Below are 14,294 nucleotides of genomic sequence, written 5' to 3' on the forward strand. Positions count from 1 at the left end.
ATGGCATTGTGATGACTGGGAGTGGTGGGGGTGGGGGTCGGGGGCGAGCTCTTTGAAACCAACCTCGACTTTCCTTTGAATTTGAGTCATCAGTGAGCTGAGGCCTGAAGTGAGGCGCAGCAGAGGTACAGGACATGTTTTTAATTAGCAGCACCAGAATCAGCACATTCTGGGTCTGCTACACTAATTTCCTGTAAGGAGCCGTAAACTGCTGCTTATAGAGGATTTATTGTTCATTTGGACCACTTGGCAAAATGAGTGGTTTGTGTGAGCAGTGGGTGGTGAAGTTTGAAAAAAAGGTTTGCTTAGCTAAAAAACAAGGCGGGCTGGGCTATGCTGCCCTACAGCGAAAGAAGGGGGGAACTCATTTTTTGTCAAAGAGGAGATTTTGTCATTTTTGGGACATTAAAGGTCTAGTACATCATGTGGATAAATATCTTGACTCAACGTTATCTTATTTGGGATATATTTGTGGGTGGTTTTCATGGTAACTTCCAAAAACTTGTGAAACAACAAGAGAACACCGTAATACGAGATACCTTTTATAGAACACACAACACGCCCCACTGTACAACGGGCTACTACCATTTTACAAACCAATGGGAATTACCCCTTCCTTGCGTTGTATGGCCTGGTTATATGCCTCAATGCACAGACAGACAGATGTAACTCTGAAATAAGAGTAAAATGTTAAGTTTGAGTTAAATATTTTTACAGAATCCTAAGTTAGTTGACTGGACAACAAAAATACTTTAAACTCATTTTTCTCAGAACTGAGGAGTTACCCCTTTCTTCTGTTGTATGACTGTATGTGTTTCAAAAAAGTCTGAACAGACACGCAGGAAATGTGATGAACTCACAAAGCTGTGAAAACAGATGTTGTGATTCTTAAAAAAAAAGAAAGAAAGAAAAAAAGACTTGCGTGACGACGCACTTATTTCCCAGAACATCTGTTCATGGTGGGGAAAAAAAGCTCAGTTTTGAATTGTTCTCAGGAGTAGCTGTCTCTACTGTAAATGTAACATTCACTAAATGAGTTACTACTGTAGTGGTATTTTATATAGAATAAAACAAAATAAGAATATCAAGAGTGAATGAGATGTGACTACGAACAGGTCGGCTCCACTCCACACTCCAGTATATAAGTAAATAAATAAAACAGTAATTTTTGGAATTAATTTCTAAATATTTAACATTATTACTCAATTTCTGTGATAATGTTTGAATCGAGTATGTGAAATTGCAATGACTTAAAGCAGATAACAGCGGCACGGCCGTTTCGGCTAATGCTGTGTTCAAGGCAGGCTTTTGAAACCGTAAGTTACAGCTTCAAGTCACAACTACGACTTGGTAGCGTTCCAGGTAACCCGTAGCTCGTGTTTTTACCGTCCTGTTGTCTGTGAAAGTTCCCTATAACGGCCACTCGTAACTTCCGACCCGTGAACTCGTACCAGATCGAACTGGTATGACTTCACAGGAAGGAAAAACACAAAGTACGAGTTTCCTTGAACGCACCATGAGTTAGCAGCCCCCGCCCTTGTCAGGCATCAATTGGTCCTCGTGCTACGTCACCACATTCACGCGCATCCCTTGGCTGCACACACAGCCCTTCATGCCGTTCTCTCCCCTCATTGGATAACACTTGTATCCCACAAGGAAAATTTTCTCCTCGGGTTACAGCAGAGCAGAGTGATGGAGAGACTCGTGTTTAGGCTGAAATACTTCATGTAAGTGATTGCTGACGGAAAATAGGACTATTTAGGACTTATATTAACAAAAACATTCCACTGATATCTGCTTTAAGTAATAATAATAATATCTTAATGTTATATGACCTTCAAGTTTTCTTGTTAAACACCAATGATGCAAATGTAACACCAATGACTTTACGGTGCGTTCACACCGGACGCGAGTAAAATATTCGCCTCGCTCTACTCGCTCGAGTTTGCCCGCTGGAATATTTGTTTTTACTCGCGGCATTCGCACGAATATTTCGCTTGAGTTCAATATTTTGAACTCGAGCGAACGGGCGAATTTCGCGTTTTCGCGTTTTCGCTTCATTTGCGCCGCTGGCACAAATTCGCGTCCATTCGCGTCTGTACATTGACTTTGTATGTAATCTTATCGCATGAAAAATTTGCCTCACGCCCGGTGTGAACATGCCATTACACTGTTTGACAAATAATTTTTATTTATTCATTGTTAAATTCAAAGAAATGGCACTGTACAACACTGTATAACAATTAATTTCATTTCAATTTCAATTAATTTCATGCATTTCAACTCAGTATGAATACAATTTAACTGTTCTCAGAATAGTTGATGTATATGGTAAAGATAAAAAAAAAAAAAAAAGATCAGAAAACAGGCAAAGATTGACCATTGACCTGACATTTTTAAAACATTAAAACAGTGAACAACTTCCAATTTAAAACAGTCTTTAAAAATTCCATAACATGGAGTAAACAGGCATAATGATAAAACATCATAAACTTCAAGAGCTATTTCATCTCTCTGTTATTAGTGCTAAACGAGGGCCAACAAACCAGGCACTAGACTCTAGAGCTGTAAATTCATCTTTGTCATGGAGGCTTGTTGATTTTTGATGTTTTCTTTTTGTAGTGTTACATGCGAGTTTCTAAATATCTCCACGTTATGGGATCGATCTCAACAGATCTCCGGTCGACAGGGCGAGGTTCAGGAATGAAACACACTCACTCTGGCTGTCATCATACCAACTAACTAACATCCTGCCTTGGGCCGGGCCAGTAAAAGTTGTTGATGCCATTCCTGTGCATGCACTTTACTTTGATGTTGTGCTCGTCAACATCCAGAATTACCCCCAGGATAGAGGTCTTCATCACAACTGAGTATACACACCACTGACCCCAGTGATCGTTTCCAATTACATCAGGTCGGGACGACTCTGAGGAATTATTCTTTTCAACTGTGTTTTCCTCCATCATAAAGGTAGCTTCCTGATTTCCTCATACAGGGACAGTCCCAAACTCCTTTTAATTATTTAATTTAATCGGGAGGCGAGGTACATTATGCTGGCCTCCCTCTTGTGCCGAAGTGGTTATCCAGCTAGCCCAAACAATCGAGAATCCCCAGAAAAAGACTCATAGACCGGACTGTGGCCTTGTCACTGATTTTTACTGAAGATGTCACGAATGTGAAACTGTAATACAATCCAAAGATACAAGTTTTGTAAATGAAGTTACACAAGCAGAATAATCATCGTAATAAATGAGGTAAGTACAGACAATATTGATATGCACAAAAAGAGAAAACACCTCGAATGAATCAAAACAGCATCTAAGCTATGTGGCTAAATTATGTATCATACATGGCTGAATTATTACAATGTACAAAATGAAAATGATAATGGAAATGATTGTAACACACAATCTTCATTTATGAACTTATGAAACATAAAAACTTACAGATATGGTCTTCTGTGGCTTCAATACCAAAGTAAAGTCTTCCCACAGCTCAACAGACAAAGAAAATGGTCTCCAGCACCAGCCATGTGCTCTCCTTCTCTCAAAACTGAAAGTGAAACTTAACTAAATGGGAGTTAAGACTGCATTTACTCTTGTTTCCACAGGGGGCAGTATAGCATTAAACAGCTTGGCATTCAGAGGCCATGACAGACATTTTCCATGTTCCAGCTTTTTTTCACCTTGCTGCAGAATGCCTCTGTATCTTCGATATCTTGACCCTGCCTGGCCAAGGTATCAGCTTGTGTTTCCCTATGCCATCAGGGGCTCCGTTACCATGACTACAGTACCTTCAAAAAAGCTCCAGGTCACATTATCAAAGCCCATAGATATATATACGTAGATGCCGCATCTGACGCTGCTGCCCATTGGAACGGATTGTCGCCGCCGCCGCCATCTTGAGCAGGAGGTGTCCAACTTTTACTTACTGTAGTCTACAGAGGCAGAGGTCTATTACTGAATTTTCAACCGATTTTCAAGCCGTTTGTTTTAATATAAATACTACAATTCTGGTACATAACTCACGTTAGCAGTTAGGGTTAATGTAAGTGCCATAAAACTGATTTAATATGGCCTAGCACAATTATATAGGTAGCCTACAGTGGTTTACACTCACTCGCCGGCCTCATCACCATGGCAACCACAAACTCACAGCCGGGGGAAACAGCTGATAAGCCTAGCCTACATATCAGGCAACAAAATAACAAACTATTAATATATTAACTACCGGTATATGCACTAAATGTAACACATATCCCACCCTATGATACGTTACGTTAGTTTAATTTATGTCAGATAACTCACCTACATCAAATTCAACAAGTTCATAACAGTTATATAATATAAAAACAACTTATTACTTGAGAAAAGTTCTTCCATGTCTCTTCGTTTTGGCGTTTCTTTCATGGGAACATCCGTACGCGGCACAAAAGTTTGGCATTTTGCCAGATTCACAGCTGTCAAACCCTCTGACTGTTGACTGCTGGTCAGGAGGAACTACTCCTCAAGATGGCGGCCGTGAGACATTCCAAACAAGCCCGAATGCGGCATCTACGTATATATATCTATGATCAAAGCCTTTTAAGTGATGGCTCTGTAGACAGGAGGAAAAAAATTCCCCTTCTGTCTGTATTGTGTGGTAGGACCGTCACTGCTGGATGCTGTGCTTTTATCATATCTAGCACTTAAAGGAGAATTACGGTCATTTTTGACCCCTAAATAATTTTCCTGATGGTCACCCAGTGTTGGGGGAAGCAAAAAACACGACTAAAATTGATGCAGGCAAACCGGAGTTACACCATGGCTAGACGGCGCTAGCGCTAGCCACAACGCTAAAGTATGAGGGCAATTTTTTGGAAAGACATTAGGCTACTAAGCGATCGCAGAGCGCCTTCTCCCTGCCACAGAAACAAACACTTTTTCCTTGTTGTGATGATTTAAAATAAACGGTCGGAGATATTTCGGACATTACCACTGCACTGCTCGACTGTTTATTTTTGTAAAGAAATCTTCACAAGAAAGAAAAAGTGTTAGTTTCTGTGGCGGGGAGAGCAGGCACTCTGCGATCGGATAGTAATGTCTTTCCAGGATGTTCCAGAGTTCGGCTATCTGAGGTGAGTGACTACATGCAAAAACACAAAGTTTATACTGTTTATACTCAGTATAACTGTACCGTTTATGAGTTCAGTGGTGTGTCATACGGTTTCCAGTCATGTACCATAGACATTTGATTTGTTTTTTGAGTGTTTGCTGTGGTTGAAAAAATTGCCCTCATACTTTAGCGCTGTGGCTACCGCTAGCGCCGTGTAGCCATGGTGTAACTCCGGTTTGCCTGCATCAATTTTAGTCGCGTTTTTTGCTCCCCCCAACACTGGGTGACCATCAGGACAACGATTTAGGGGTCAAAAATGACCGGAATTCTCCTTTAAGTGGGCCCATATGGCTGCAGGATCTGCTGGGGACACAGAGCAAAAGGGGACTGGGTTTTGAAGAGAAACCTGTTTATGGGATCCTCCAAAATGCACAGACTGGATCTCATTAGCAAATTTGCAATTGTAATTCTCGCTGAAATCCACATTAATGAGACAGTCTTTCACAGTCATCTGTTCACGGATTAATTTATAAGATCTGTACTGCCACTGTATGTTAAATATCTGTTTCGTGAATCTGGCGAATCTGTCCTGGAACTGAGATACAAGTTCCTCCTCTGTTAACGTTAAGTGTCTTCTTCACTGTAATGGAAGTTTTCTTCTCTTCCTCGCCTGATTTTGAATGGCTTATACTTTTTCAAGGCACCACTGTGTAAGGGTTGTTTCCTCATTAGAAGGATTTCTTAGAAGAGGATAAACATTCAATCTGACATTCTTTACAATTTTTGCAGACAGTAGAATGCAACCATACTGTAGCTGTGGCACCTCCCACAGGATGCCACGTGGGACATGGTCGAAAACCTTCTCCAAGTCCACAAAACACATGTGGACTGGTTGGGCAAACTCCCATGCGCCCTCGAGCACCCTGCGGAGGGTGTAGAGCTGGTCCAGCGTTCCACGGCCAGGACGAAAACCGCATTGTTCCTCCTAAATCCAAGGTTCGACTATCGGACAAATTCTCCTCTCCAGCACCCTGGAATAGACTTTCCCCGGGAGGCTGAGGAGTGTGATCCCCCGATAGTTGGAATCAATCAGTACGTTTATTTGTCCCCTAAGGGGCGATTAATTTGCAGAAGCAGGAGCACACGAGACAAAATATACGAAACACATGGCATAATAACATTACAATAGTCACAACTACAATTACAGATAGCAATACAGACCCAAGATCAGTTAGGAGGGAAGGCTGTTTCACCAAGACTGCCTTTTCCTCACGGCATTTAAAAGAAGAACAGCAGAAGGTACAAAGGAGTGTTTATATCTGTTTGTCTTTGCAAATGGGAGTCTAAGCAGTGAACCTGATGGTAAGAACTGAAACTGTTCTAAGTATGTAAGGGATGAGAGCAGTCGGACGAGATGGAGCTTGCTTTCTTAATCAGCTGTTTGTTGTAGAGTAATGTTACAATTGGACATGTTCTGGGACGTTATGTACTTTGTTTTTATACTTCAATGACGTCATGTATGTTTTGAGATATCATGTGTTCCAATTTAGTACTTGAACGCACATAACCTGATGTGTGTGAACATGAAGCCAGATATTGTGACTCTAGCCTGATAACCAAGGACATAATGTAACTGCTGAGTTCTCTTAGTCTGTCAGTTAGGTCTGTTGCATTAGATACACGCCTGAACAACAACACACACGTCATGTTGCTTATCACATTCTGAGAACATCCAACCTCTGTACGGGGCAGGCCCAGCCCAGGAAGATAAATGTGACCCATTTCCTGAAATCTGGACTCACTCCTGACCGAGATCCTGCGAGAGCTCTGTCACTCTGAGTCCAGCGCTGATGTACTTTATCTGTGACCTGAGTAAACACTACTACTTTTGTACGAAAGACTTCTCTGGTTTGTTCTTGGGCTTCCAATACAAAGAATTGGGACTAACAGTAAACACACCCTTTTTGAAGAGAGGGACCACCACCCCGGTCTGCCAGTCCAGAGGCTGGTCAACAGCTCCCCTCCTCCACTGGAAACAGTGTTGGCGGAGCACTGCTTCCCCCTCCTGAGGCGTCGGATGGTTTGCCAGAATTTCCTCGAGGCCGACCGGTGGGCAAGGCAAGGCAAGGCAAGGTAATTTTATTTGTATAGCCCGTTTTTACAAACAGTTTGTCTCACAGGGCTTTACATGGCATCATAACAACATCCTCTGTCCTTAGACCCTCACATCCACTGAGGAAAAACTCCATGGAAAACCCTTTTAACAGGGAAAAATCGGAGCAACCTCAGGGTGAGCAACAGAGGAGGGATCCCTCACCCAGGACGGACAGACGTGCAATAGATGTAGTCCTCCTCCATGGCCTCCCCGAACTTTTCCCAGACCCGAGTTTTTGCTTCCACGACCGCCTGAGCTGCCGTCCGCTTGGCCTGCCGGTACCCGTCAGCTGCCTCCCCCGAGCCAACCAGACTCGATAGGACTCCTTCAGCTTGACGGCATCCCTTACAAGAATTTGTGTGTCTGGAAAATGCAGGGACATGTTTTTCACCGTATTTTGAGAATGACCCGCGTGTGAGAGAATGAATCGAAACAAATGGAAATGGAAAAAACATACTCTACGTAACATCTCTGTGATTACATCAACGGTGAGCTGATTTCTCATAGGAACATTGAAACACGGAAAATCACTGGTGTGGGTAAGTTTCAGAAATTTGTTCTTGACCTTGAAAAACAACAGTTGATCTGAGGAGCAGTTGTTGAGCTTTGATCATATTACACAATCTTTATCAGCAGATGGAGATTTCAGAAACTTAAAAGTGAACCCCACCTACTGATGAGGAATCTGTCTCGAGTCCTCTCGACCACTCAGCAGCTGTCCGATCAAACAATGAACCAGTCATGAGACAGAAACCAGTAAAGGAGACATGTTTATTATTTAAACTATCACTTAAATAAAAAAGTGCATAGAAAATAAACATGATTAGAAACTTTTCTTTTTACATTTATATACAACTTTGTTTCCTAATTATACATTCAACCAAGTAGTTTGTGGTTTTATTTTCACTGTGGTGGTTTTCCTTCATTTCATTGATGTGTATTGAAAGAACACTGTTAACATGGGAGAAACTATGAACTTGAACTGGTGAATACCGTTAAAACAGAGAGCAGGAGGAGTATTGATAAGACAAAATGTATATTCAAGGCATAAGAAAACAAGCCTGTTCCTGATCCGTGATCCCTCTGTAAGCTCATCCTACGTCCGCTCCCCCCCTCTGTGACACCACATCCCGTCCTAGGCTGACAACTTCTATACACAAGAAACAAGTAGAAAATTACAAAGACATGTTAAGTACTTGTCCGACCTCTCCCAAAACCGTGACTTGTAAAAGAACAACTCAGGGTGGATGTTTCACAAAATAAATAAATTAAATGTTTTCAACATCAGCATTATCTCAGCATTATGACTTTCTATAAAAACAGTACAAGATCAGTACAACCAAAGCTTCGGAGGAGCGAGAGAGAGAGAGATGGAGAGATGGAGAGGGAGACACGAGAGGTTTCCAAAAGATGGAAAACCAAAAAAAAAAAACCTCCGCTTTAGGCGCGATCTTTTTATAAACTCCTGATCAGTCTCCACAAACCAAACTCTTGATTTATACCACACATCAAGTAAGCCGTCTAAAGAGTCCCTGTTAAAACGTACAAAGGAAAAGAAAAAAACAACATCAAAAAAAAAAACAACAACAGAGAAAACAGTCACTACAACAACCGGGAGGAAAGGGGGAGAAAAAAAAATGGCTGACCTCAAGAAGTTCACAACCACATTAACACACAGTTACATTTCTCATCACGTAAAAACCGTTCCGTTTTCCAGAAAAGAAAATTAAAAAGAAAAACTGCAATGTTCCTCGCTGGTGCGGGAACACTCACAGGCACAGCAAAAATTGGTACTGGATATCAATATACAAAAGAATGATGCACGTTAGTTTCATCTGATAGTACTGTAACACAAAACCATTATAGAGTACATTGAAACATTGCTATTAACCATTATAAATCTGCTGTTTTGCTACTGTAACTAAGTTTGTCTGTCCATTCCATATATTGTATAGATACTAAAGTACAAGAAATTACTATGCATGTTTCCGTATAATATTGTTATGTATTTATACTATAATTACAGATAATGACGGAGAAGAGCCACTGGTGTGGCATGGTAAAAATGAAGTCCAAAGACACAACAGAGACCATGTCCTTATTGTATACTGTATACGTTGTTTTAAAACAGTGAAATAAACGACCTATTGTTCAATGAACCCTCTGACCCTGAAAATACAGATGTGGATCTCCAGAAGTGAGCGTTTGTAGACAGAGCCCTTGGCGTCGGCGACAACTGTCATCGCCGACGCGAACGTGAACTGTTGAGCTAAAACCCAGTTAAGAACCAGTTGTCCTAGAGACGGAAAACGCCAACTGCTGCTGCTCACAATGATGTCAGTATTATTTATTTATTTATTCTCTCAGTGCTGAAAACGGAAAAAAACCTGCTGCTTTGCTTGCCCCGAGCTCGAGGTCGTGTCTAACCCAAGAGTCCGTTAACCTACCGAGGGTTTTTGCTGACGCGAGAACTGAAAAACGACGAGACGTAGCTGACGACACGTCGACATCACCACCACCACAGAGCGATGGGATGCGGAGAAGGAGGAGGAATATAGTACATTCATTGTTGACCTTAGCAGCTGAACCCAGCGAGCCCCAGTGGAAGTGCAGTCGTACAACACGCGGGGCCGGCAACGTCAGTCAGGGTGGACCGGGGTAATCCCCCATCCCCATCCTCGAAAAAAAGGTAAAAAAAAAAGCACAGCCAGAGGTTTGTACAGACTGCACCTTCAGGAAGGAGGGGGCTGCTGGCGTGGTCCCTGCCTTCACTTTGTTGCAGAAAATGAGTCAAGTGCACTTTTGCTGTACAGCCTCACTTTCAGGAGTCATCGAGAGGCGACCGGCTGAACTCGGAGCCTCGTCACACAAACTCACAAGTGTCCTCGGTGACTGTCTGTGCTTGTGGTTTCAGCATTGGAGTTGCATTGTCTGTCTGGTCTGGAGAAAGAGCTGAGTTTTCCTATGGTCTATTCAGTGCCTGTGTTGTAGCTAAAGTGCAAACCATGCGCGGGTCACTTTTGTTTTTTTTTTATTTTTGTTTTAACAGCAACAAAGGGCAGTGTGGGAATAACTGCTAACGGCCTTTGGGTGATAACGAAGTCAACGTGAACGGCGGACAACAATAAATTAATTTTTTTTTTAAAAAAGGGGGGACAAACACAAAGCAAGTGACGTCAGAACCAGTCGGTCAAAACAGTCCAATTCAATATTCGGTCCAGGACATGAAGGCTTGTTAAGATTTAAAGAAAAAAAAAAAGAGGCATGCTCCTTTACAACTAAGGCAAAACCACGAAGAGACGGAACTAAAGAAGAGGAAGTGATTTCCAAATGGTGGTGGACACTGATGAGTGGCCAGCAAAACAAAAAAGTGTGTTTGTTTTTGTTTTTAAATAAACTGATTGGCTAAACAGAGATATGTCGAATGCTGTTGGTAGCTTAAAATAAAGGCACCTCTTTTCTTATAGACTGCACAGGGACAAAACACTTTAAACTGACAGGACTCTGGTTGGATTTTACATGTGAATATATTGTATATATATATATAAATATACAGTATATACTACAGCCAATTTGGCTCCAAGTCCGTTGACCCAATGGTTTGTTTGTGAGGAAAAAACCCGAATCGTTCTGACACGACTGCCTGTTGAGCAGCCGGTAAATGAACTCGACTCTTGGTGCGATGTGGTGTGGAGACGATAAGGCTGGAGAGAGAGGAGATATCTGCAATGGATCAACAAATCTAGACTCTCTCAAGTGCATAATAATAGTTCACATGACGACTGCCACACTGCCAGCTCGAACTGGAACGACGAAAAAAAGAAAAAAAAAAGAAATAGAAGAAAATAGAGATGTCAGATCTGAACAAACGGCCTGGGATAGATAAAGAGCTACTGGTGGACTGAACTAAAAGGGGACCAAGCCACAGACCAGCGTCAGTCTTTGGAATCAAAGAAAACATTCAGGCTACAAAAAAAGAAAAAAAAAAAGTAAATTACGACAAAACAACTTTGAAAAGGCAGCGGAATACAAAACATAGAGACCAAGCATTAGTGTTTGTAAACCTCTATTTCCTACAAAATGGCAATAAAATAAATACGATTTTTTAAAAATATAAATACCATCATTAAGTGCTATTCACTAGTGAGTGCTTTTTAAGTCTTTTTGTAGAAAAATATACATTATTTACATTTGTTTTTTTTAAAAGCAAGCATGATACTTCCCTGTCCATAATAAAAAGACAGATAACAGACAAGACTTTAAAAGACTTAATACAAAAAAAACAAACAAAAAAAACATTTTCCATAGTAATGGTTATAACAACAGGCCAAGAGGAAAAACAAGTGGTGTGAAAATTCAAATCTAGGGTGTAATGTTTGGTTCTCTTTGCTGCTGTAATTTGGAACGTGAGTCAAAAGTCCAAGCTTATATAATTATCAAAAACAAGTCTGATGTCAACAACAGCATGCACAAACTTGTAACACGTCTGTGTGTATGTTTCTGTAAGATTCATGGCTGTTTGTAGGTCACAGCTCCGAAACGAAACGAAAAATCAATTATAAATACGTCTACTAAAGCACATCAGTAGGGTTTTCCAGTCCCTTGGCTGTCAGTCCACCAGAATCTCTAGCTGCCTCGCTCTCTCAGGCCAGAGGCTTAATCCCATCAACAACATGTCTACATAGCTACCGAGCTGTCAGACTAAACATTAGCTTAAGTACAAAGGATGATATCAACCTCAGCTTTCATCCTTTCCACCAACGACCAAAAATAACCTTGTTTTTAAAAAAACAAAAAAACAAATCTAAATTTCTAACCCCCCTTGTTTCTTTTTCCTCTCTTCCTTCCTGTGGCCACTGCTCCCTCTAGTGTTTCTGCCCGTACAGCTCTTATCAGGCTGCTGCACACAAGCAGCTCCTATTTACAGTGTCGAATGTACCTGTACCTGCAAGCTTTTTTTTTATTTTTTTTATAAAAAATTAAAATAATAAAATAAAAAGCCCAGATAGGGGAAGGTTTCAGTAAATCACAACGGCTCTGAAGGCATCAGGGCACATTCAGACAGGGAGATGTGCATTAATAACAGCTGACACCGAGATTCAAAAACAAACAAAGAAAATTTAAAAAAAGAAAAAGAAACAAGTTCTAACAAGTTTCTAATTATTCTTTCTAGTAAAATTACTGTTCCAAGTCCCTTCAACAAATTGCACTTTGGTGTAAAATGGAACCAAGTTCTTTGATTTTTTTTTTTTTCTTTTTAAATCAATGTTCAAATCTCAGCATTAGTGGACAATAACGTATATCTATAAAATTAAGGAGGATGGGCCGATGTAAAAAGAATATGAAGGGGTAACTTTATCATCCAAACGTAAATAAAAGTTAAAATTGTAATGTCGAAGTGAAGGCTCAAACCGTTTCGTTACTCGTCACCTCTCAGGGTGAAACTTCCTATTCCAAAATATAAATGAGACAAACGGAGGCACAATATGTTGGAATTTCTACAAATGGCCCCTCCGCCAAAATGGCCCTTCCTGCATATACATTACGACCCGCGAGCGCTGCCTCCGCCGCCGCGTCCTGCCAGCACCAGCTGCAGGGACGCGGGCGGAGCTGGGGCCCCGTGGGCAGCTGTGGACCTGCGTGGACCGGACTCGGGATCGGCCGTAAAGCCCCTCCCCCCCCTGAACAGGAGCGTCCTCAGAACAACGCGGTAACTTCTGATGGAGAGACCTGCAGCAGTCTCCTCTTTTACATAGTTTTCATTCAGAGAATCAGTTGAGGAACTTGCGACACTTCTTCGCGCCGCAGTTGCACGGCAGCTTGTTGCTGGCGTCCTCTATGGGGAACTTGTAGTCGTAGGTGAGCTCCTCTCCGCAGTAGATGCGGCGGGAGGCGAAGATGACGATGTGCTTCTGGCCGTCCACGGTGATGACCCGGGAGTAGCAGTTGGGCTCGCACGAGTGGTTGATGAAGCGGGCCGCGTTGCCGTGCACCGTGGCGTCCACCACCTCGTAGTCGTCGATGCGGAACATGTAACAGCCGATGCCCTTGGAGGAGAGAGAGAGGACAGGTGTTAGGATTCACAGGGTTCCTACAGCTTAAGCCAAGTTTAATTTAAGACTTTTTAATATGTTTTTAATGCCACTTGAAATGAAATTTAAGACCGACTTCACATTAAACACAAATGCAAAACAAAAAACAAAAAAAACGTCACCACATACATAGGGTTAGGGACAATTTTACCCACTTTCCTATGTGGTCCAAGGTAAAGCGACTGCTACATGAATAATTGTGGGGAGGGGGTGACATCATTTAACAGCTGTATAGTTGTGGAGAGGAGATGATAAACGAAAAAGGACACGTTTGCTCGTTCGTATGTTTCCATCCAAAGTGATTCAAATAACTGGGAAATGCGCATTGAAAGAAATTTGAGTTCTGTGTACGGACTTTGGTGAAAACTACAAACTCGCACGAGTTTCCCGCAGCTGTCCTTTCAAAATAAATGCATAAAGAGTCTGAAAAAAAAAAAAAAAAAAAAAACTGACTCGGGAGCTGGTGGCGGTGAGAGATTTAGCCGCCACTAACTTCTCTATGTCGGAATGTTACCAATTATTTTGAGATTTGAGACTAATTATAATCAGAAAATCCCATTTACCATGTGTTAACATTTTTAAGACTTTGAAAAACTGATTTAAGACATTTTAATGCCAATGAAGGCCTTGTTTTTAGATTAATGAATTCAATGCCTTTTAAGACTTTTTAAGGATCCGTAAGAACCCTGGATTCAGGCTCCAACGGCTCTTTGTTCGCAAAGATATACGTAGACGTCTAATAATATCTTATTATGTTACGTTAACTGTTAATTGATACAAACACAGCTGAAGCTAAGCAGCCGAGCTACGTTCAGTTAAAGAGGAACTATGCAGGATTGTTTAGCTTAACTATGCTACATTATTACCTTAATTAAACAGCTTTGGAGTAATTGTGATGGTTTAATAAATGACATGTAACTTGTTACGAGGGAGAATGGAGGCTCTCTGCCTTC

General features: G+C 41.5%; 1 protein-coding gene across 3 annotated transcripts in view; it reads right to left on the reverse strand.

The window, feature by feature from the left end:
• Positions 1-8,006: 8,006 nt before the first annotated feature.
• Positions 8,007-14,294, reverse strand: part of kmt2a (lysine (K)-specific methyltransferase 2A) — a 50,785-nt gene continuing 44,497 nt past the window's right edge. For all 3 annotated transcript variants that reach the window (XM_085796540.1, XM_085796538.1, XM_085796537.1), the window contains exon 34: positions 8,007-13,296. In XM_085796540.1, the coding sequence (XP_085652666.1) occupies positions 13,021-13,296 (276 nt within the window). In that variant the 3' untranslated portion in view covers positions 8,007-13,020. The remainder of the gene's footprint in view (positions 13,297-14,294) is intronic.

Source organism: Trachurus japonicus, chromosome 13, assembly GCF_045865225.1.
Source record: "Trachurus japonicus isolate A0001 chromosome 13, Traja_1.0".
In the NCBI taxonomy this organism is placed as follows: Eukaryota; Metazoa; Chordata; class Actinopteri; order Carangiformes; family Carangidae; genus Trachurus; species Trachurus japonicus.